This window comes from Schistocerca americana, chromosome 7, assembly GCF_021461395.2.
Source record: "Schistocerca americana isolate TAMUIC-IGC-003095 chromosome 7, iqSchAmer2.1, whole genome shotgun sequence".
NCBI classification, from domain to species: Eukaryota; Metazoa; Arthropoda; class Insecta; order Orthoptera; family Acrididae; genus Schistocerca; species Schistocerca americana.
This window is the reverse complement of record NC_060125.1, coordinates 311,384,197-311,407,743: the sequence shown is the minus strand read 5'-3', so window position 1 is coordinate 311,407,743 and position 23,547 is coordinate 311,384,197. Positions and strand designations below refer to the sequence as shown.

At 40.1% G+C, this 23,547-nt stretch overlaps 1 protein-coding gene across 1 annotated transcript in view; it reads right to left on the bottom strand.

The window, feature by feature from the left end:
- The window catches only part of LOC124621841 (myotubularin-related protein 13), a 232,503-nt gene that overhangs the window by 167,592 nt on the left and 41,364 nt on the right, over window positions 1–23,547 (bottom strand). Inside the window, exon 7 of the mRNA XM_047147285.1 lies at window positions 9,852–10,160. Within this exon, the coding sequence (XP_047003241.1) occupies window positions 9,852–10,160 (309 nt within the window). The remainder of the gene's footprint in view (window positions 1–9,851; window positions 10,161–23,547) is intronic.

Genomic DNA, 23,547 nt, shown 5'->3' with positions numbered 1-23,547 from the left:
TGCAGTGAAAATTGCAGCCTATATCTCTACAATTACTGTGTGCTCATACCGTATTTACTTGCTTTTGAGATTGTTATTTCCTTTTCAAAACAACAATGGCAGCCATTGGTTTGGGTCCTGTCATTACTACAGGTAATTGTGGAAGTGATCCCACATATTTACAATTCTGATATACAGAATTTGAATGCAAACTAAATGCAACTGCAGTTCCTCCACCATTCTTCAAATCTCTGTCATGGCAACTGTACTTTGCACAGCATTTATTCAGGGTTCTCAGGTTTCTTACTGTGTGTGAACACACTTTCCAGCAGATTATACTTCTCTGACACTTGCTGGAAAGTTAATGAGATGATATTGTATACAATCGCCTGCCTCTTGGGAGACACCTATCGTATGACATGTTTCAAGGCAATGAGCAAATCATTGATTTCTCAATGTTTAGTGAACTTGCTGATGTCCGACAGTGTCATGGGAGAACTTCTGTTGACTTTGGTAAAAGTGGGCCTGTCCTTGCCTCTGCGAGGTGTTATTTGGTGGCTGCAAAACACTGTTCATAAAAGGCATGATTCAAGTTTCAACAGAGCCCACAGTTTTAACTTTTCACTAATAATCAAATATGTTGTTTAATTTTAAGCTCACAATTTTCCTATAATGTACTTTAATTACTTTGCACTACCCTAAACATTTGGTTCCAAAAATATACCCCAGATTACTTGGTAGCCAATGTCAGTTGTTTCCTTTTACTGCTGGATGTTCAGGAAATTTATGGTACCACTCATGAGGCCACTTCTGAAGTGATAAGTATTGTATAAAAACCAGCACATAAAAGGCAAATATTCTTACCTGTAACAATTAATTTCAAATAAACTATTTCACACTTTGAATCTTGCTAGCTTCAAGAGCATTTCTCATAAAAATGAAATCACTGTTTTTCATGCACTTGAACTGCACCTTTGAAAATATTTCACTTGACCCCGACAATCTCTTTAGTGTTTTTATCTGGTTTCAACAAACTGTGTCTCCTAATATGTTGAAATATCAATAAGGTGAAATAATTTGTGACTGACTGCTCACACAAAGGAAAATGGTTCAAATGGCTCAGAGCACTATGGAAATTAACATCTGAGATCATCAGTCCCCTAGAACTTAGAACTACTTAAACCTAACTAACCTAAGGACATCACACACATCTATACCCGAGGCAGGATTCGAACCTACGACCGTAGTAGTCGCGCGGTTCCAGACTGTAGCGCCTAGAACCACTCGGCCACTCCGGTCGGCAATAAAAAGGCAGAAAGTGTTGTTATGCTACGAGTGTCATCTTTAAAGAAAGAACCGATTTGTAATGGGGTAGGAAAAACTTTATTTATAAATGTAAATTGTTTCACAAACTACAATATGCACTTTTTTTTTAACTTTTCAACATAGTCACCATGAACGTTTAAACATTTGTCAAGTCATCGGACCAGCTTTTGGATCCCAGCATCAAAGAACTCTGCCACCTGACTGTTAAACCAGTTAGTAACAGTTTCTTTCAACATCTCATCATTTTCCAAGCACTTTTCACCAAGAAATTACTTCAGTTTCGAAAACAGATGAAAGTCCGACGGTGCTAAGTCAGGGCTGTGTGATGGATGATCTAGTAATTCCCAATGAAACTTGTCCAGTTGCATCTTTGTTCTTCCTGCAATGTGAGGTGGAGCATTGTTGTGAAGCAGAACGACGCTGCTAGAAAGCAGTCCCCACTGGCGATTTTGAAAGGCGCCTAAGCTTTAATAATGGTTCACAGTACGTCTCAGCATTTATTGTCAATCTTCTTGGCAAAAAGTCTAAAAGAATAATGCCTTTCCAGTCCCAAAAAACCATGGCCATGATTTTCCGTGTTGAAAGTCTTGTTTGAATTTTTGTGGTTTCGTCGGGGAGTTTGAATGATGCCACTCATTGGATTGATGTTTATTCTCTGAAGTGTAGCCCACAATCCACATTTCACACGGTTACAATGTGACTCAAGAACTCATCCCCATCCTTGTGATAGTGTTCCAAAAAGAAGGTGCCATTCGCTTTGTTTTGTGTCCTCTGTCAACATATTTGGCAACTGTCTTGCAAAAAATTTTTTGTTGTGAAGTTCGTCAGTAACAATGTGAAAAACTACTGATCTCGAAACTTGCGGAAATTTCTGATACAGATCATCAATAGTGAAACGCCTGTCTTGGCGAACTGCCTCCTCAACTTTTGTGTGTCAAGTCTTCATTCATTCATGACACTAGGCTGCCCAGAACATTCACCATCATGAACATTTGTCCTTTCATTAAACAGCCTACACCATTTATGCATATTTCCATCATTCATCAAACCTGCACCACAAACTTCAACAAGCTGCCAGTGAATTTCAGCAGGACGAACTTGTTTTGCATTTAAGAACCGAAAAACAAGCGCACTTCACAACTGGTGGGATTAATGATTGACATGGTGACAAACAAAGCAATACAACCATACAATCAACCCCAGCAGAGAAGGTGAACATCATGGTGGGGTAGTGGGAGCCGGGCCCAGAGTGGACGACAGTGAACAGACCGTCATGTGACAGGACACGTAGATGCGATGCGCTTCAAAAATGACCCTCGAAGATACCACCATACTAAAATTTATGGTAAAGAGCAGTAAGAGAAGGAACTTTCCAAACTTTATTTACTTCTATAATTAGTCACCAGTGTCAAAGGGAATACTAAATTAGCTGCTTTCAAAATATATATATATATATATATATATATATATATATATATATATATAGAGAGAGAGAGAGAGAGAGAGAGAGAGAGAGAGAGAGAGAGAGAGAGAGAGAGAGAGAGAGAGAAACATTCCACGTGGGAAAAATTGTATATAAAAACAAAGATGAGGTGACTTACCGAACGAAAGCGCTGGCAGGTCGATAGACACACAAACAAACACAAACATACACACAAAATTCAAGCTTTCGCAACAAACTGTTGCCTCATCAGGAAAGAGGGAAGGAGAGGGGAAGACGAAAGGAAGTGGGTTTTAAGGGAGAGGGTAAGGAGTCATTCCAATCCCGGGAGCGGAAAGACTTACCTTAGGGGGAAAAAAGGACAGGTATACACTCGCACTCACGCACATATCCATCCACACATACAGACACAAGCAGACATATTTAAAAGACAAAGAGTTTGGGCAGAGATGTCAGTCGAGGCAGAAGTGTAGAGGCAAAGAAGTTGTTGAAAGACAGGTGAGGTATGAGTGGCGGCAACTTGAAATTAGCGGAGATTGAGGCCTGGCGGATGACGAGAAGAGAAGATATACTGAAGGGCAAGTTCCCATCTCCGGAGTTCGGATAGGTTGGTGTTGGTGGGAAGTATCCACATAACCCGGACGGTGTAACACTGTGCCAAGATGTGCTGGCTGTGCACCAAGGCATGTTTAGCCACAGGGTGATCCTCATTACCAACAAACACTGTCTGCCTGTGTCCATTCATGCGAATGGACAGTTTGTTGCTGGTCATTCCCACATAGAATGCATCACAGTGTAGGTCGTCTTGCCCTCTCCTTCCCTCTTTCCTGATGAGGCAACAGTTTGTCGCGAAAGCTTGAATTTGTGTGTCTATCGACCTGCCAGCGCTTTCGTTCGGTAAGTCACCTCATCTTTGTTTATATATATATAGTGTTATAATAGAGGGAAACATTCCACGTAGGAAATATATATCTAAAAACAAAGATGATATGACTTACCAAATGAAAGTGCTGGCAGGTCGACAGACACACAAACAAACACACAAAATTCAAGCTTTCGCAACAAACTGTTGCCTCATCAGGAAAGAGGGAAGGAGAGGGAAAGACGAAAGGATGTGGGTTTTAAGGGAGAGGGTAAGGAGTCATTCCAATCCCGGGAGCGGAAAGACTTACCTTAGGGGGAAAAAAGGACAGGTATACACTCGCACGCGCGCGCGCCCACACACACACACACACACACACACACACACACACACACACACACACACACACACACACATCCATCCATCCATCCGCACATACACAGACACAAGCAGACATTCGTAAAGGCGAAGAGTTTGGGCAGAGATGTCAGTCGAGGCGGAAGTACAGAGGCAAAGATGTTGTTGAAAGACAGGTGAGGTATGAGCAGCGGCAACTTGAAATTAGTGGAGGTTGAGGCCTGGTGGATAACGAGAGGAGAGGATATACTGAAGGGCAAGTTCCCATCTCCGGAGTTCTGACAGGTTGGTGTTAGTGGGGAGTATCCAGATAACCTGGACGGTGTAACATTGTGCCAAGATGTGCTGGCCATGCACCAAGACATGTTTAGCCACAGGGTGATCCTCATTACCAACAAACACTGTCTGCTTGTGTCCGTTCATGTGAATGGACAGTTTGTTGCTGGTCATTCCCACACAGAAAGCTTCACAGTGTAGGCAGATCACTTGGTAAATCACGTGGGTGCTTTCACACGTGGCTCTGCCTTTGATCGTGTACACCTTCCGGGTTACAGGACTGGAGTAGGTGGTGGTGGAAGGGTGCATGGGACAGGTTTTACACCGGGGGCGGTTACAAGGGTAGGAGCCAGAGGGTAGGGAAGGTGTTTGGGGATTTCATAGGGATGAGCTAAGAGGTTACGAAGGTTAGGTGGACGGCGGAAAGACACTCTTGGTGAAGTGGGGAGGATTTCGTGAAGGATGGATCTCATTTCAGGGCAGGATTTGAGGAAGTCGTATCCCTGCTGGAGAGCCACATTCAGAGTCTGATCCAGTCCCGGAAAGTATCCTGTCACAAGTGGGGCACTTTTGTGGTTCTTCTGTGGGAGGTTCTGGGTTTGAGGGGATGAGGAAGTGGCTCTGGTTCTTTGCTTCTGTACCAGGTCGGGAGGGTAGTTGCAGGATGCGAAAGCTGTTTTCAGGTTGTTGGTGTAATGGTTCAGGGATTCCGGACTGGAGCAGATTCGTTTGCCATGAAGACCTAGGCTGTAGGGAAGGGACCGTTTGATATGGAATGAGTGGCAGCTGTCATAATTGAGGTACTGTTGCTTGTTGGTGGGTTTGATGAGGATGGACATGTGAAGCTGGCCATTGGACAGATGGAGGTCAACGTCAAGGAAAGTGGCATGGGATTTGGAGTAGGACCAGGTGAATCTAATCTGGTGCATGTCTATTTTAGCTCGAAAATCCTGCTCTGAAATGAGATCCATCCTTCATGAAATCCTTCCCACTCCACCAATAGTGTCGTTCCGCCGTCCACCTAACCTTCGTAACCTCTTAGCTCATCCCTATGAAATCCCCAAACACCTTCCCTACCCTCTGGCTCCTACCCTTGTAACCGCCCCCGGTATAAAACCTGTCCCATGCACCCTCCCACCACCACCTACTCCAGTCCTGTAACCCGGAAGGTGTACACGATCAAAGGCAGAACCACGTGTGAAAGCACCCACCTGATTTACCAAGTGATCTGCCTACACTGTGAAGCTTTCTATGTGGGAATGACCAGCAACAAACTGTCCATTCGCATGAATGGACACAGGCAGACAGTGTTTGTTGGTAATGAGGATCACCCTGTGGCTAAACAAGCCTTGGTGCACGGCCAGCACATCTTGGCACAGTGTTACACCGTCCAGGTTATCTGGATACTTCCCACTAACACCAACCTGTCAGAACTCCGGAGATGGGAACTTGCCCTTCAGTATATCCTCTCCTCCCATTATCCGCCAGGCCTCAACCTCCACTAATTTCAAGTTGCCGCCGCTCATACCTCACCTGTCTTTCAACAACATCTTTGTCTCTGTACTTCCGCCTCAACTGACATCTCTGCCCAAACTCTCTGCCTTTACAAATGTCTGCTTGTGTCTGTGTATGTGGGGATGGATACGTGTGTGTGTGCGCGCGCGAGTGTATATCCGTCGTTTTTTCCCCATAAGGTAAGTCTTCCCGCTCCCGGGATTGAAATGACTCCTTACCCTCTCCCTTAAAACCCACATCCTTTCGTCTTTCCCTCTCCTTCCCTCTTTCCTGACTAAGCAACCGTTGGTTGCAAAAGCTAGAATTTTGTGTGTATGTTTGTGTGTCTGTCGACCTGCCAGCACTTTCATTTGGTAAGTCACATCATCTTTGTTTTATATATATATATATATATATATATATATATATATATATATATATATATATAATTTTGTGTGTATGTTTGTGTTTGTTTGTGTGTCTATCGACCTGCCAGCGCTTTTGTTTGGTAAGTTTCATCATCTTTCTTTTTATATATATATATATATATATATATATATATATATAGAGAGAGAGAGAGAGAGAGAGAGAGAGAGAGAGAGAGAGAGAGAGAGAGAGAGAGAGAGAGAGAGAGGGGGGGGGGGGGGGGGAGGGGGAGGGGTGCACATGTACTCTAGCTCCAGAAATGATCCATTCCTAAAGGTAGTTTCCTTTTCCCTTTGTGCGCCAGTCATCAACTCCATCCATACTCCCGCTATTCGGGGAGTGGGCTCCATTACTTTGAAATTATCTACATATATTAAGTTTTTACTTACCTAAACTAATAATACATCTGTAACACTGTCATGCCTGTCTGTTTGCTTGTCTGAACAAGCTTCTCCAAAACTACTAGATGAATTTTCATGTTGTTTTCATAGCCAAGTTAAGCAGAGCTTGTGGCAGGCTTTATTTCATCAAAATTGGTCACAGTAAAAACATGTCACAACCGAAAGTTTTATTCATACTATTATTAAAAATGCGAAAGTAATTCTGTCTGTTGTCTTTTCACAACTAACCTGCTCAATCAATTTTGAAGAAATTTGGTATGGAAATAACGTGAACCTTGAGGAAGAACATGGGGAACTTTAGAAAGCGTTTAATACAAGGCACTTATTGATTTGAAGAAAATTACATGAATTAGGGAAAAGATATTTACTCTTTGAAATAGCTATTTACTATTTGACTTTTGATCTTTACTGTATTTATGAAAACACTTTTATTGGCTGATATATGCTACATGACATGATTCGAAGTAATGAATATAATGCTTATGCACTCTACAATGTGTTTTCCTATACTTCCACACTGTGTGTTACATAATCTCTATATATGAAAGGGAATGTCCTGACTGAAGGACACCTCATTGCCCAGCCCAAACCACTATGGACAGAAACTTTAAATTTGGAGGGTGGGTTAATCTTACACTGTCTGCTTCATTTAAGAAGGGTAAGAAAAGGTTTTTTTAAAGATATCTCACTATTACGGCAACTTTGAAGCTAGAACAGAGAATACTGGTACAGTATTTCGTTTCTCAATCACAAATAAGAAATACTTGTCTCACCATTTTTGGAAATTCAACCCCTAAAGAGGTGAAACATGTGAGAAAGTTTTTTAAAAAATAATAAATCATTATTCAAAAACTACTAAGCATTTTTAAAGCTACATCTATGAAAATTGATATTTGACTTCTCAGCTAGAAAAATACGTGTTTCAACATTTTTGAAAATCCAACGCATAAGGCAGTGAAATAGGGGACGAAAAGTTATGAAAATATTTTATTATGAAAGCAGAATCAGGTTTTGGTCAGAAGTACGAAGTCTGTTCAAAAGATTCTGAAAAATTCGTAATTTCATGCCAATGGAGTGAGAGCGAAATGTGGTTGGCATCCCTGCACACACCTGTGTTTAATCTGTAATTGCCAGAAATTTCATTGTTGTATGTCAGTTAGTTATTGTTCACTGCTGCACTGAGTAGAACATGGTGTCACACAGACTACAAATTTCGAAATGACAGAGTTAAAGGAGCAACACATCTGCATTAAATTTTGCATAAAACTCAAGAAAACGTTTACAAAGACACACCAAATGATGCGGGAAGACTATGGTGATGAGCACTTAAGTCACACTCTGTGTTACGAGTGGTTTACACAGTTTAAAAATGGCCAGACAAAAGTTGAAGATGATCCTCGTTCAGGACGCCCTTCGATGTCTACTGACAACATTCATGCAGGAACGTCAATGAAATTGTGACTGTCGATCGAAGACTGACTGTCCGAGAGATTGCACAAGAATGTAAAATTTCAGTTGGATAATTTCATTAATCCTAACACAGCATCTCAGAATGCATTGTGTTGCAGCCAAGTTCATCCCACAGTTCATGAGTCAAGACCAGAAAGACCTTCGCCTCGCCATCTGTGAAGATGCTTCTGGATTGCACAAATGAGAACAAGATGTTTCTTAAGAGAATCATAACTGGTGATGAGACGTGGGTCTAAGGTTATGATATTGAGACCAAGGTTCAGTCTTCACAATGGGTCAGGAAAAGTTCTTCAAGAACAAAAAAAGTTCATCAGGACAGGTGAAATGTCAAAGCCATGCTCATACTTTTCTTTGACTTGAAGGAATTAGTTCATCATACATTCAAGCCACAGGGACGTACTGTTAATCGATGGTAGTATCAGGACGTGTTGTGGTGCCCGAGAGAAAATATGAGAAGGAAACAGCCTGAATTGTGGTGTGAGAATTCATGGCTCTTGCATCATGATAATGCAATCACACATCCATCCTTGTCGGTGAGTGACTAACACACAAAAAACTAAATCACTGGGCTGCCTCATCCTCCATACTCTCCAGACCAGGCTCCTGCAGACTTGTCTTTCATTTCCAAAATTGAAAACTTTGTTGAAAGGACGAAGATTTACAACAATAGATGAGATAAAAGAATATTCACAGGCAGCACTTCGTGTGATCCAGCAAGAAACATACCAAGAATGCTTCCGGAAGTGGAAACGGTGTTGGGACTAGTGTATAAATTTTGGAGGGGAGTATTTTGAAGGAGACAATGCACCATAAAAACTAAAGGTAGAAAATTTTTTGGACAAAGTTCCAGAATTTTTTGATCAGACATTGTACATTCGGAAAAGACCTTGCCTCTGTGGCCTAAAATAGTGTGAAAAGTTTAAGTGTTGCAATTTGTGAACTAAACCAAAGAAAGCTATTTAACCATCACCATGACGAACTGGCTTTAATACACTCATTTTTCAGTACACCTAATATATGTTTATAAAATTATTTTTGTTGTAATTGCTTTGCAAACTTATCATTACTGATGAAAGAATGTACAAGAATATACATTTAAGATGATATAATTCAGTACTGGGTGTAAGAGCGGCACTAATAACTACAGAACAACTTATCTGATTTCTCTCTTTCCTTTTTTAACTTGCTATATTAAATTAAATTAAATCCGTTCAAACACTTTAATTATGCTAAGACTGGCAGCTATGTAAAGGGTCACTAACTCTTTTATAGTGCATAGATTTACACGTGAGCAGTGGGCATAACTACATACAAATTCCATCAAAGAAAAACAAAAACAAAAATCTGTGGAGGCCACAGTCGACCTGAGTGAAGCAGTGGGCACATATCTAGTGTACGAGGATACTTCAATCTCACAATGCTTACATGCATGCTACTGCCCATGCCCCTCTGTATGCACTGCCCAGTAGCAATGCTACACATGTCCATCCTGCACTGGGACACCTCGGGAAGTGGGAGAGCAGGCCACACATCACAAGCTACGCTTACCCAAAAGGGCACACACACGAGGGCAGCTTTTGTTATTGCACGTACAGTAACTCACTTCCTCACCATCATTCATCAACAGAACTACTGATAAGTGAGCACAGTTGGGGGGTAACAGCTAGTTTTTACAATACAATTTTTCATTGTTTGACAACTCTATGAATCTGAAGTGACTGGCAGGTTCTTGAACTTCTAATATCGCCAAAATATCTACATTAGTGTACTAAAGTCATCCTAATATAACATTAATGCAGAAGAATTCTACTTCATTTACCTTATGGAATGTTATAACAGGTTTTGGATGAATGCGTATGATGGTGAGGCAGCTACGATAACCTTGTAGTAAGGCCGCAAAAGTACGCATGAACACGGCACGGAGTTGTTTGTCAAGCAATGCTGGAGGGGCAGGAGTACGGGGGGAGGGTGGTGGGAAGGCAAGGTCAGCTGCTGATAGTTCTGGCTGCAAAATGAGTCCCAGCGCTTCAGTTGTCTGGCTCAGTAGTGGCTCTGGTAACAATGGCAATGAAACACCATCAGGTACCAAAATAGAGCCTCCATCTAAATCTGCCACAATCACATCCATCTGTAAGAGAGAGAACACATACACATGATTAATTTCCCATGTAAACTCCTTTGACAATAGCAGAGGCTTACCATTGTATACATAAACAGACATCAAACAACTATAAACACTTTTACAGCAACAGATATCACTCAATACTATCCCATCCACACAAGGAACACACTACACTATTATTTATCCTGATGAGAAGCATTTGAAAATTTATATAAATTACTCAGTCACAGTTTACAATACTCTAATAAAGTTTAGAGCCCCCCTTCCCCCCCCCCCCCCCCCCCCACTCCCCTTGGACAGATAAAGGAACTTCCAGTTTCAAGAACTAGTGACTGTCATCTTTTATTGGCATGTGTGGCTGATGTTAGCTTGGAGACACCTTTAGTGCTATTTTGAGACATGTAGGCTACACGCCTGCACTCGGTTTTTTCCTCCAGTCTACACAAAACAACATTTATATATTACTATACTGCACATGTACTCATCATAGTCATCCACATGACACAGAAACACCACCAGGATTTCATAATAGATTGGACGAAGGCAATAACAACCCACCTTCATTGGGGCAATGCCCAGGAAAGTACGAGTAATGCGAGATTTCTGAAGCTGCTTCTGCCACTCATTTCCAAAGTACAGGACTTACTTTGACTCATTTATAATCACAATGAACAAATTTTTGAGTGAAAACTGTATAATGTTAATGAAAAATGCATGGGCAAGAAGCTGACTGACTACATATTAATGTCTACCACGCGCAAAAGTTAGGTGCAGCCAGTGTAAGGATGGGGATTGGTGCATTCAAGAAACTTACAACTTCATAAATATTGTTTTTCTTTAATTTATCTTTAACCGTAATCTGATTCAAGAAATCCTCTTGTTTTTAAATGTTCTGCTGCTCAGTGTTGCTCACATGAAGAAGCCCCAGGAAACCGATTGCACTTTACTATTACAGAGAAAGACACGTTTACTGTAAACTGCTTATGCAACAATACAGATGTACAGCAGAGGGGGGAGGGGGGGGGGGGGGGGAGGGTGTTAGAGAACGAATGCAGTAAAGTTTCCTGTCCTATCTACAGATCTTAAAATACTCTGCATCCTGTCACTTGCAGTATTTATACATTAATATAAAAAAATAAAAAAAAAATAAAAAAACGTTTTTTCTGTGCAATCAAACAAAGCACAATACTTCACCTTTATAACAAAAAAACCTTCACTGGAGAGACAACAACAAATAAAAATTAACCTTTGCTCATCAATCTGACTACAATCAATACCCATAAGTCTGCTGAATGAGATGTAGGCTTCAACATAATGTCATCGTATGTTACCTATCTCGTCTCTGAACTAAAGTAAAAATATTCTTTTTAAAAAAAGATCAAACAGTTTCAACACAATATTTATTAACTGTCAGGATCAGAAGTATAAGTCTCTGGTTAGTGCCAATTTTGGTTTATTTAACAAATCATTTTCAGATGGTTCCTAGTGAAACAAAGAACGACTATGGAGTTCCCTTAGAACCATTGTATTTTGGAAAAAAGAAGAACTAGTGCAGTGAGACAAGATTTTTATTTTATTTATCTTGCACATGACACACTCAGGAAATCAAGTAAATGTGACACATTCTGTGTGGGAAACAAAACAATGCCTTATTCTGGAACTTTCACTGTAAAAGAAATAGTTCTACAGGTACTGTGAAGTAAAAGTTCATTCAAACAGACCAGTAGCTGAAAGATATGATGCATTGTCATCATAAATATTCATGTATGTGCACCACAATATAGTTTCCAGAATAATGAAACAGCTCGCACACAGCAGACATCACTTTTAACAAACCACAACATAATGTAACAAACATAAAACAAAAAATAAAATCTCTTGAAAAAGATAAGTATTTTCAGAAATGTGTTGTGCACTAGACACTGTAAACAAAATCTTGGCAGCCATAGAAACTATTTTGACATTAAAAAGCAAACATTTCCACCTTCAGTTGCCTATCGAAGTGCTGAACTGCGAAATCCTGATTGTCGTTAATAAACGAAGAAAACTTACTGTTCAACAGAAGCTAGGGGATTACTCACGAAATTAAACTCCCAGCATAGCAAAGAAATATGGTTTGATATTGTCTACTACATATTTTACACTGAAAAATAATTACACTTCTCTGAAGATGTGCAATCATCCTAAAAATATAGTTCCAAGGAATGAGAACAAACATCGCTATAGGAAAAAATTTATTGAAAGAGAAAGCGTGACAAATCCTGCTGATGTTCAGGATTGAAGTAATGAGTGCATAAAAGATCTGACTAGATCAGTGCAATCAAAGAATGTGAGGATGTGGAAAATTAGGAGAACATTAACTTGTCACTGTGACGTTCCTCTTATTTTGGACAACATTTTATTTCCTGATTTTAACATTATATTGGGCCACTGCAGTTAACAGGAATAAATCTCTTTCTGGGGAAGCAATGTGAAAGGCTACAGCTACAGCTAAGAAGCAGCTCCCATCTTCAAAACACAGGTAACAAATCTGGCCACACCATATGGTACTGAAGTATGCCAGCAACTACGAGTAAGCCATGAGGGTGGGTCCAAATTGACAAGTCTGAATGACGGGGTCCACAAATAATTAGGCACAAAACTAAGAAATTTCTTTATCAAATATTGTTAGTGTCCACTTCTGGTACATTACATGTTAGGGAGAGTCTACGTGTCACTGAAGCTTTGCGACTACAGTCCCAATATATAGTGAATTATTTGCATCAGGAAATGTATGTATGATTATTATTCTGCAAACAACTTGCAAATTATTCATTCTCAATAGTTAAAGATTTCTGTTGCATGCCAATCTCTTCAGTTGGCATTAGGACACAATCAATACCTGTTCTCTGTATCGCCAATGTTCTCCATTTTTCCGTATTTAAGTTTATATAATGGGATCCCAGAATTTATTTAACACAGATCAACCACATGCATTTCCATTTATAGCCACAGGGCTGGCTGTTTACACCTCTGTATGAATCAAATGAGCTACAAGAACTGTTTCAAGCAACTACATCAGCAAGAGCAAGCCACAGAACAGGTAGGAAGTCCTTCTAAGTGTTTATTCACTAAGCTGATCCAGGGTAGGGTAAATTTTTGCAGTCTCAAGTGGGAAGGGTTGGGTTGATTTGAGGGGAAGAGACCAAACTGCAAGGTCATCGGTCTCATTGGATAGGGAAGGATGGGGAAGGAAGTCAGCCATGCCCTTTCAGAAGAACCATCCTGGCATTTGCCTGAGGCGGTTTAGGGAAATCACGGAAAACCTAAATCAGGATGACCAGACGCAGGATTGAACCGTTGTCCTCCCAAATGCGATACTAGTGTGCTAACCACTGCGCCACTTCACTCGGTCAAGTGGAAAGAAATGACCAGTTGTATTGTAGGTCACCTACATCACTCTCTAGCGATTCTCAGTTAGACTGAGAAACAGTTGTGAAAGTTTAGTATCATGAGGGAGAACTAGCACCACAACCAATACTAGGATATGAAACCAGAAACATTAACAGTCTGAATGAAAATGGTGTCTTGTGACTTCTTACTTCCATTGAAAATGCGCTCAGCTGGGGAGAAATATGTGAGAATGGCTAAAGGGCATAAATAAAAACTGACAACACTGTTCTATACCTGCGTCTGCATACATACTCCATAAGCCACCATAAGGTGTGTCCCACTACCAGTAACTTCCCTTCGTGTTCCACTCATAAATAGAGCAAGGGGGAAAATGACTGTATCCCTCTATGAGAGCCTTAATTTTTCCTGTCTTACCTTTGTGATCCTTAAGTGATGCATATGTTGTGTGCAATAGAATCATTCTGCAGTCAGCTTCAAATACCAGTTCTCCTAACTTTCAATACAGTGTTTCGTGAAAAGAGTGTCTCCCCTCCAGGGATTTCCATTTGAGTTTCCTAAACATCTCTGTAATACTTCTTTACTTTTCTGTTGTTCGAACCTACTTTTAACAAATCTAGCAGCACACCTCTGAAATGCTTCAATGTCTTTCTTTAATTTGACCTGATGTGGGTCCCAAACACTCTAGCAGTATTTAAGAATAGGCTGCACTAGTGTCCTATATGCTGTCTCTTACACATAAACCACACTTTCCCAAAAATTCTTCCAATAAACTGAAACTGACCATTTGCCTACCCTACCACAATTCTCACTTGCTCATTCCATTTCATGTTGCTCTGCAACCCTTCTGCCCAGATATTTACACAACGTAACTGTGTCAAGCAGGGAACTATTAATGCTGTATCTTAACATCAGGGGTTTGTTTTCCTACCCATCCACATTAACTTACATTTTTCTACATTTAGAGCTAGTTTCCACCAACTAGAAATTTCATCTAAGGCATCTTTTATCCTCCTACAGTCCTCAAGTTTGACACCTTTCCGTACACCATGTTTTGGAAACAGAGCCAGAGTCGCTCTTTGGTGTGACATCACATGTGCTGGACTGCTGATGAAATTGCTCGTCAATATTTCATAAAGTTTTAGTCTTCAGCTATTTATTTTAAAGTTAATATTTGCTGTAAAAGTAACTAATTAGTGGATTTTCATTAATCTCGGCCTTTCTTCCTGTGTTCTTGATGCGAGTGATCTTATTTGTGAGAGTGCTTATGTCGTTTGTCCAAGCCTCACATCTCAGTAGTGTGTTTACTTTTTGCAGAGTGCAGTTGCAGCTGTAGTGGTTATAAAGCTCCTTTTAATATGTCTGCTTGTGTCTGTATATGTGTGTGTGTGCGCGCGAGTGTATACCCGTCCTTTTTTCCCCCCTAAGGTAAGTCTTTCTGCTCCCGGGATTGAAATGACTCCTTACCCTGTCCTTTAAAACCCACATCCTTTCGTCTTTCCCTCTCCTTCCCTCTTTCCTGACGAAGCAACCGTTGGTTGCGAAAGCTAGAATTTTGTGTGTATATTTGTGTTTGTTTGTGTGCCTATCGACGTGCCAGCGCTTTCGTTTGGTAAGTCACATCATCTTTGTTTTTAGATATAAGTACTGACAAAGTTATATATGCACTGTTATCCAGTTATGAAATTTAATAGTTTTCAGTGGTGTTTCGTGTTGTTTGTGGCGAAATAATGATTTAATAAACTTTTGGAAACATTTTCTTGCTATGTTTTTTTAGAGTTTTCTGTGCATTCAAGTAGTTTAGTAAATTTCATGCTTTAGTTTTCAGTTAACATTTCTAATTGCTGCTAGTGAAATATTTCAGTAAAATTTTCATTCAGTGTTCTAATTTCATTGAGTGTTCCAGTGGCCGCTTGAATTTTTGGTTTTAGCTAATACTTTTGTGAAGTTTTGTTGGTATTGGTATTATCTGTTGTGTAGTAGTATTAATACAAGTAGTTGCTTTCTTAGCAGACAGATAATTTCGAGACCGCTATTGTTAGTTCTATAAATAGTTCAACTGGAGTAATTGAACTTAGGTAACATACACATATAGTTATTTTCAGTAACTGTAAAATTTTACCATGAGCAAGAAGTGTGGGCTCTGTCATAGGTTTGTGAGTAATGCGTTACGGTGTGGGATTTGTTCGAAGTATTTTCATTGGGGGGGAATGCAGTGGGGAAGCCAGTGGGCATTCTAGCGAGATCCTCTCCTGGGAATGCAGACTCTGTAGTAGAAATAAGTTGATAGAGGAGCAGGAGTGTAAGATCTGTGCCCTTCAGGTGCAGTTACAATGTGCAAAGGAGGAACTAGATAGGTTGAGAAAGGTGAAGGGTGGTGGGGAATGGGAACTGGCAGTTGGCAAGAAGGCAGCTAAGAAGAAGAGGTGTTCAGGCAGTTATACTTTGTGTGTATGCAATAGATTTGACCAACTGTCAGAGATGGGTGGAGAGGAGCCTCTTGTAGCTGTAGATGTAGGGAATATGCAGCAGTCATCAGAAGTTAGGAGGCCTAGGTCAGTTGCGAAGTCTAACAGAAAGAAGAAGGTTCTGCCACTAGGTAATTCGCATGGTAGAGATGTGGGCCAGCAGTTGCAGGAAGTGTTGGGGAGTGAGTACCAGTTCACAAGCATTGTGAAGGCTAGTACAGGGTTGACTTAGGTGCCTGACAGCATAGGGGAGTTATGTAGGAATTTTACGAAGGAGGATCAGGTAGTGATAGTGGGTGGAGTAGGGAACAGTCTTGATAGGGACAGGTAATATGATTTAGGTGTTGACCTGGTAAAGATAGCTACCCAAACTGGTGGCACTAATGTGCATTTCATGCAACTGTTTCAGCATCATGATCGGCCTCATCTTAATGTGACTGTTAGGTGCATTAACATGAGGCTGGAGGGGGCACTGATGGCAGAGGGCATGGGTCACATTTCAGTGGTGCCAGTTGGGTCTATCAGTAGATCGGGTTTCACCTCAATAGGTATGGGAAGGGGAGGCTGGCGAAGCTTACAGGTGACAGTGTAGTGGGTCATGGTGGGACCAATCAAGGAAAAATTCCTGTAGTAGTTGGGGTTAGAGCTGCACCTTTTTTAGATTGAAGTCAGCTGATAGGTATGCCTGCTTAAAGGAAGTCCCTCTAACTAAAAGCTCACCTTCAGAGGATGTCATGTTTCCAAGCAGAGAAGGAATTAGCATATTTCATCGAAATATAAGTGGTATTAGAGATAAAGTTAGTGAACTGCTTATAGATGTTGACTCTGAAATTATTGGTATATCGGAGCACCACTTAAATAATTTGACAATTCAGAGGCTTCCTTTACCAGGATACAGATTACGTGGCTGTTTTCCAAGGAGTTCCTTGCAGGGTGGGGGATTGGCTATGTATGTAAAAAACAGTATTCCATCCGAGTCCACAGACGTATCACGGCACTGGATTGAACAGATATTTGAATGTTGTGAAGGGGCCGTTGAATTTAGTAAAAGTAAACTTCTAATTGTTGTTGTTTATAACTCTCTGACTCTGTCTTCAGAGCATTTCTGCTCAAGCTAGTGAGGATTCTTGATTCACTTTGTAGAAAGTACCAGAAATTAGTTATATGTAGTGACTTCAATATAAATTTAGTATATGATCGTGCACAAAAAAGGATGTTGGTAGACCTCCTAAATTCATATGATCTGAGGCACACTGTGTTTTTTCCAACTAAGGTGCAGGGAAACAGTAGCACAGCCATAGACAATATTTTTATTCACTCTTCATTACTACAGGGGCATTCTGTTAGTAAAATGGTGAATGGCCTTTCAGACCATGATGCACAAATTTTAACACTAAAAGGCTTTTGTACTCAAACAAATGTCACATATAATTCCAAAACTATATAGGAAAGTTAATCCAACAGCAACAGAGAGTTTTTTATACCTTGTCAAGGAACAAGAGTGGCAGAATGTTTATAGTGCCGATAACATAAATGATAGATATAATGCTTTCCTTAACACTTCTCTCACACTCTTTGAGAGTTGCTTTCCATTAGAATGTTCTAATTAGGGTACTAGCAGCAATAGGCAACCCGGGTGGCTGACTCGTGGGATAAGGATATAATGTAGAACAAAGTGGGAATTATATCAAAATGTTAGAAGTAGTCACAATCAAGCTACAGTAGCCCATTACAAACAGTATTGTAAGGTGCTTAAAAATGTTATTAGGAAGGCAAAGAATATGTGGTAAGCAAATAGAATAGCTAATTCACAGAATAAAATTAAAACCATATGGTAAGTTGCAAAGGAAGTGTGTGGTCAGCAGCACAAGGTCGACGATATAAAGTCAGTTTCTCAGTAAAAATATTTCTGTTACTGATAAATCAGACATATGTACAGTATTTAACTATCATTTTCTGAGCATTGCTGGTGAACTGAATAAAAATTTAGTTTCTACAGGGAATCATATAACTTTCTTGGCAAATGCCTTTCTTAGATTTATGTCTGCAATACTCCTCTGTGATACAGACAAGGGGGAGATTGAGTCAATAATTAAATCACTGAAGACTAAGGACCCTCATGGATATGGAGGAGTGCCTAGCAGAATATTAAAGTACTGTGCTGCACATGTTAGCCCTGAATTTATCCACATTTGTAATTTTTCCTTTGGGAATTGTCAGTTTCCTGAATGATTAAAGTACTCAGTAGTAAAGCCACTTTATAAAAAGGGAGAAAAGGATAATGTAGACAATTTTAGACCAATTTCTATGCAATCAGTGTTTGCTAAAGTTATTGAAAAGGCTGTGTATGTAAGGACAATTGATCATTTTTTATCACACAATTTGCTATCAAATTACAGTTCATCTTTAGATGTCGTTTAACTACTGAAAATGCTATATTCTCTTTTGTCTGTGAAGTACTGTATGGGTTAAACAAAAGGTTTCGAATGCTAGGCATATTTTTGTTATTTAAGTAAGGTGTTTGTTTGTGTTGATCACAAAATATTGCTCCTGAAGTTGGACCATTATGGAATACGGGTAGTAGCTCACAACTGGTTCACCTCTTACACTGGCAACAGACAGCAAAAGGTCATTATTCACAATGTTGAGAATGACAGTGGTTTGGGGTCTGAGCGGGGTACAGTCAAATGGAGGTGCCCCACGGATTAGTGTTGGGGCCACTCCTGTTCCTTATTTGTATAAATGATATGCCCTCTAGTATTACGGGTAACTATTTCTGTTTGCTGATGACACTAGCTTGATAGTAAAGGATGTTGTGTGCAACATTGGCCCAGTTTCAAATAGAGCAGTTCATGACCTAAGTTCATGGCTTGTAGAAAATAAACTAACACTAAATCACAGCAAAACTCGGTTTTAACAGTTTCTAACACACAAATTCAATAAAACCTGACATTTTAATTTCACAGAATGGGCATACAATTAGTGAAACTGAACAGTTCAAATTTCTAAGTGTTCAGATAGATAGTAAACTGTCGTGGAAAGTCCACGATCAGGATCTTGTTCAAAGGCTTAATGCAGCCACTTTTACTATCTGAATGGTCTCTGAAGTGAATCATCATTCAACACGAAAATTAGTCTACTTTGCTTATTTTGATTCACTTATGTCGTATGGTATTATATTTAGGGTTAATCCTTCCCATTCTAAAAGGATATTTTTGGTTCAGATACAGGTGGTCCGGGCAGTAAGTGGTGTAAGTTCATGAACCTCTTGTCGACCCCTGTTCACGAGTCTGGATATTTTGACATTGACCCGTCAATATATATACTCCTTACTGTCATTTCTTGTGAACAATATTAGCTTATTTCCAAGAATAAGCATCTTTCACTCACTTAATACTCTGCAGAAATCAAACCTGCATTTGGATCAGACTTCCTTAACTCTTGTGCAGAAAGGTGTGCAGTATACTGCTGCATCCATTTTCAACAAGCTACTGCTCAAATTCAAAAATCTTAACAGTAATCCACACACTTTCAAATCTAAACTGAAGAGTTTCCTCATGGGTCACTCCTCCTATTCTGTCGAGGAGTTTCTTGAAAAATTGCGCTGATTCTTGTTGCATTGTTGATTGATTTTACTTAAACTTATGGATTGACTTTCTGCGGGCTCATAAACATTTTATTTTTATCTGTTCTTTTATATTGTAATTTCATGTACTGACATGTTCCAGGACATTGGAGCTTTGCTCCTCTATTTGGTACTATGGAATTTGACACGTAAATAAAATAAATAAATCAATACAATAAAGGACAGCAGACTGCTGCCCGCACTGTCCATCAGATCACTTATGTATACAGAAAGTAAGAGAGGTCCTACCACATGTCCCTGGGGCTCTGTTGATGATCCCCTTGTCTCTGGTGAACACTCACTGCCGAAGACAACATACTCGGCTCTATTACTTAAGAAGTTTTCGAGCCACTCATCTATCTGTGAACCTATTCCATATGCTCTCATCTCCATCAATAGTCTGCAGTGAGGCACTGTGTCAAATGCTTTCTGAAAATCTAGAAATATGGAATCTCTCTGTTGGCCTTCAACCTTAGTTTGCTGTAATCATGTGTGAGAAGGGCAAGCTCAGTGCTGCACGAGTGATGCTTTCGAAAACCATACTGATTCATGGACATGAGCTTCTCTGTCTCAAGAAAATTTGTTATATTCAATACATTCAAGGATTTTGCAGCAAACCGATGTTAGGGATACTGGTCTCTGGCTTTGTGGGTCCATTCTTTTACCCTTCTTATATACAAGAGTCACCTGTGTGTTTTCTCAATCGCTTGGAGCTTTGCGCTGGGCAAGAGATTTGGGATATATGCAAGCCATGCTGTAGAGTACTCTTTGTAAAACTTAATTCAGATCCCATCCAGACCTGATGGCTTAATTTGTTTTCAATTATTTCAGTTGTTCCTCTATGCCAGGTATGCTTATTACTATGTCATCCATACAGGAGACAAACGAGGGCATGCTTATAAGATTTTCCTGGGATAACAATTTCTTAACCGCAAAATTTAAAACTTTGGCTCTGTTTTACTAGCTTCAACTGTGATGTCAGACTGGCTGCCGAGTGACTGGATGAATGCCTTACATCCGCTTAGCGATTTTATGCAGGACCACAAATTTCTCAGGTTCTCTGCCACATCTTTTGCTAAGGTATAACAGTTTGGTAATTATATGCTTCACACATATATCTTTTCGTAGATGCATGACTCTCTACTAACTTTTCCCTGTAGTCATTTGGGCATTCTCTCAAACATTGGTGGGTCTTTTGCATGTTTAATCTACTTACTAGCCACAAAGTTCTCCAGACCACGATTTACAAACTGTTTAAACTTCACCCGGTAATTTCTTTATGCACATCTTACTAGAAGTAGGTGATGTCAGTTCACTGTCTAATTGAGACGTTAATAACTGCTTATCTTTCTAGCAAAAACACTCTTCTAGCCTTTTTGACTGACTTCACAATAGAAATCTGCCAAGGATAGTCCTTCTACTTATGGCATGTATCTATCGGTTAGAAAAATGCACCAATGATGACTGATATCAGTCGAAATCGATTTGCAAGAAGATAAATAAATTGTTTCCTCAACTGGTTGCTACATTCTTTATAAAAACTTATGAACATGGTGAATTAAACCAAAAACTGTGAGGTAATGGTGAGAAGCGTAAAACTCTAACACATGTGCGTGTGTGCGCACGCGTGCTTCCTTCTCTCAATGAGAGAAACAGACATGAAAAAATGAGTTTACTTCCCCAGATGACATTACCAGCTTGTAAGAAGCTGGCTCAATGAAATTCTGTACACTGTGTAAAATTTAAAATTAAAAGAAAGCTCAGGCTTTACAGTTTTGCTTCATGTGTTCTATCATCACTGCGCCAATCTTAACAATCTACAGCGTGTGGTGCAAAGTATGTACAAAGAAGTGTCGGTAGCTGTTGCAAGTGTACTGTGTCACATGTGAACACAAGTGTCTTTAAAATGTGCTGTCGCAAAATCCTTGTTCTATTTCCATGTGATACCTTTGCCATAGCACATGATCCATATGAAAAGTATATTTTTAACACATCACAAAATGCTTTCACCCCTATCTGCACTCTCATTGTTGAAGGGTCACTCCCCCTCTCCACAAAACTAGAAGGCAAGCTCATTTTATGTATGTTAGTATGGTTTAGTAGCTGTGCTGGCTGTTTTGGGTGACGTAACAAGTTGTCACAAGGTAAAAGCTCACTACGCAGAAATGACCATGTTTCCTTGATTCTGATCAAGCATGTTCCTCAACACTAAATGTTTGCATTTAAAAGGCTGATCAATATTATTGCTGAATACAGTACATTGAAAATACATGCAAAAAGATGGCACAAGGAAAGATGGAGGCTGGACCACTTTGTCACGCACTGGCTCAGTCCGGCACACTTCATGTCAACTGCCCTGTTTTTCCATTGCTGTTACAAACTAACAGTAGTCATATCATAATTATATGATGAGGCTAGACACTGCAAGTTGTGTTGACAATGCCGGTTGTGGATTACATCAGCATTTCCTCTCTTCGCAACAGCCAAAAGTATTCCCTTACCTCTTCCAAAAACTGCAATGTGGACCATCTGTATTTTGTGCCACTTATGACTCATTCAGTTACATCAAATGTCAATAGGAAGAAAATGGGATGAAGTCATGTGAGACTGAGTAATAATGCAGCAGCGAGGTACATCTTTTAGGAGGTAGTATAAAAATCAGGGAATTTTTAGCATTGGTGTCACGAGTTCTCTTACAGGGACTACAAATTTATAGATAGAATCATGAAAAACGTAAAATTGGAGAACGTAAAATTGAAGTTCCACTATACTGACACTGTTGATAAGGTCTGGCCAGTTTGTGGCTGCAACGTCTAACATATATTCATTGTGTGTGAGCTGCTGACCTGGTTGCTCAAGTCAATTTTCAGGAAACCTTTTTCAAAGTTCTTTGCAAACCTTACTATTTGTACCCCTCACCCTGCAATGAACCCATAGATGACCCAGTCAACACACGACAAGCTGAAGTTGGTTGTAACTAGTAATGTATGATCTGAGTATTTACACATTATTGACTCTAGATCTTCTTTAATAGTCACAGTGGAATCAGGTGATTGGTAAAAAACATTAAAAAATTAACTTGGTTTCACCTCGATCTGCTATATGCAACCAGCTAACTTCACTGTCACACTCAACTTTGACCTCAAGAGAGAATATTTTTGCTAACTGCAATGAACACTCCCCCCTCCTACAGCATCTAATCTGTCTTTCTAATATACTCGCTGAATATCTCAGAGCTTTCTACTTAGGATTTCAGCCAGGTCTCAGCTCCAAGATAATTTGAGCACAAGAACTTTCCTGGAATACAGAATATTTAATAACTTTGTTACAAAACTTCGACAATTTACTGACAAAGTTTGACAATTGAAATGTCCTTACAGAGCACAGTCCGACTTCCCTATCACACATTGACAGGTGAGTATTCATGCAAGTACCTCAAAAACTACTGGCTAACCTAAAAAATTGCCATGTGCACTACCTAAGTACTCTGCTATCTGAGCAGCTGCTTCCTTTGTGTAGTGCTCCCATGACCTATCAAGGGGAGTCCTATGAATCGCCACCCTATAAAGAAGGTCTAGAAGTCTGCACCCAAGGCTGTCATAGGTTTGGCAAAGCCTTTGATTGAGACCCTTCCACTTGGCTCCAAACCTAAGGACCCCAATCAGTTCTGGGCACAATGCTGCAAATTGCAAGCTCAGCTTGTATCCCAAGTACGAGACCAGCAGTCTTCACCACCTCCGCCAGCCACCTGCACTAACTGAGGATGGCCTCAGAACCCAAGCAACAGGCTTCATTGATGCTGACATGAGCCACAGCTTGCAGACAACTGGACCCTGCAAACTCGATAGTCACAGGCAAGGCTGCCTCTACATCTCAGGTGAGAGCCCCTGGCAGACACACCAATTGTACA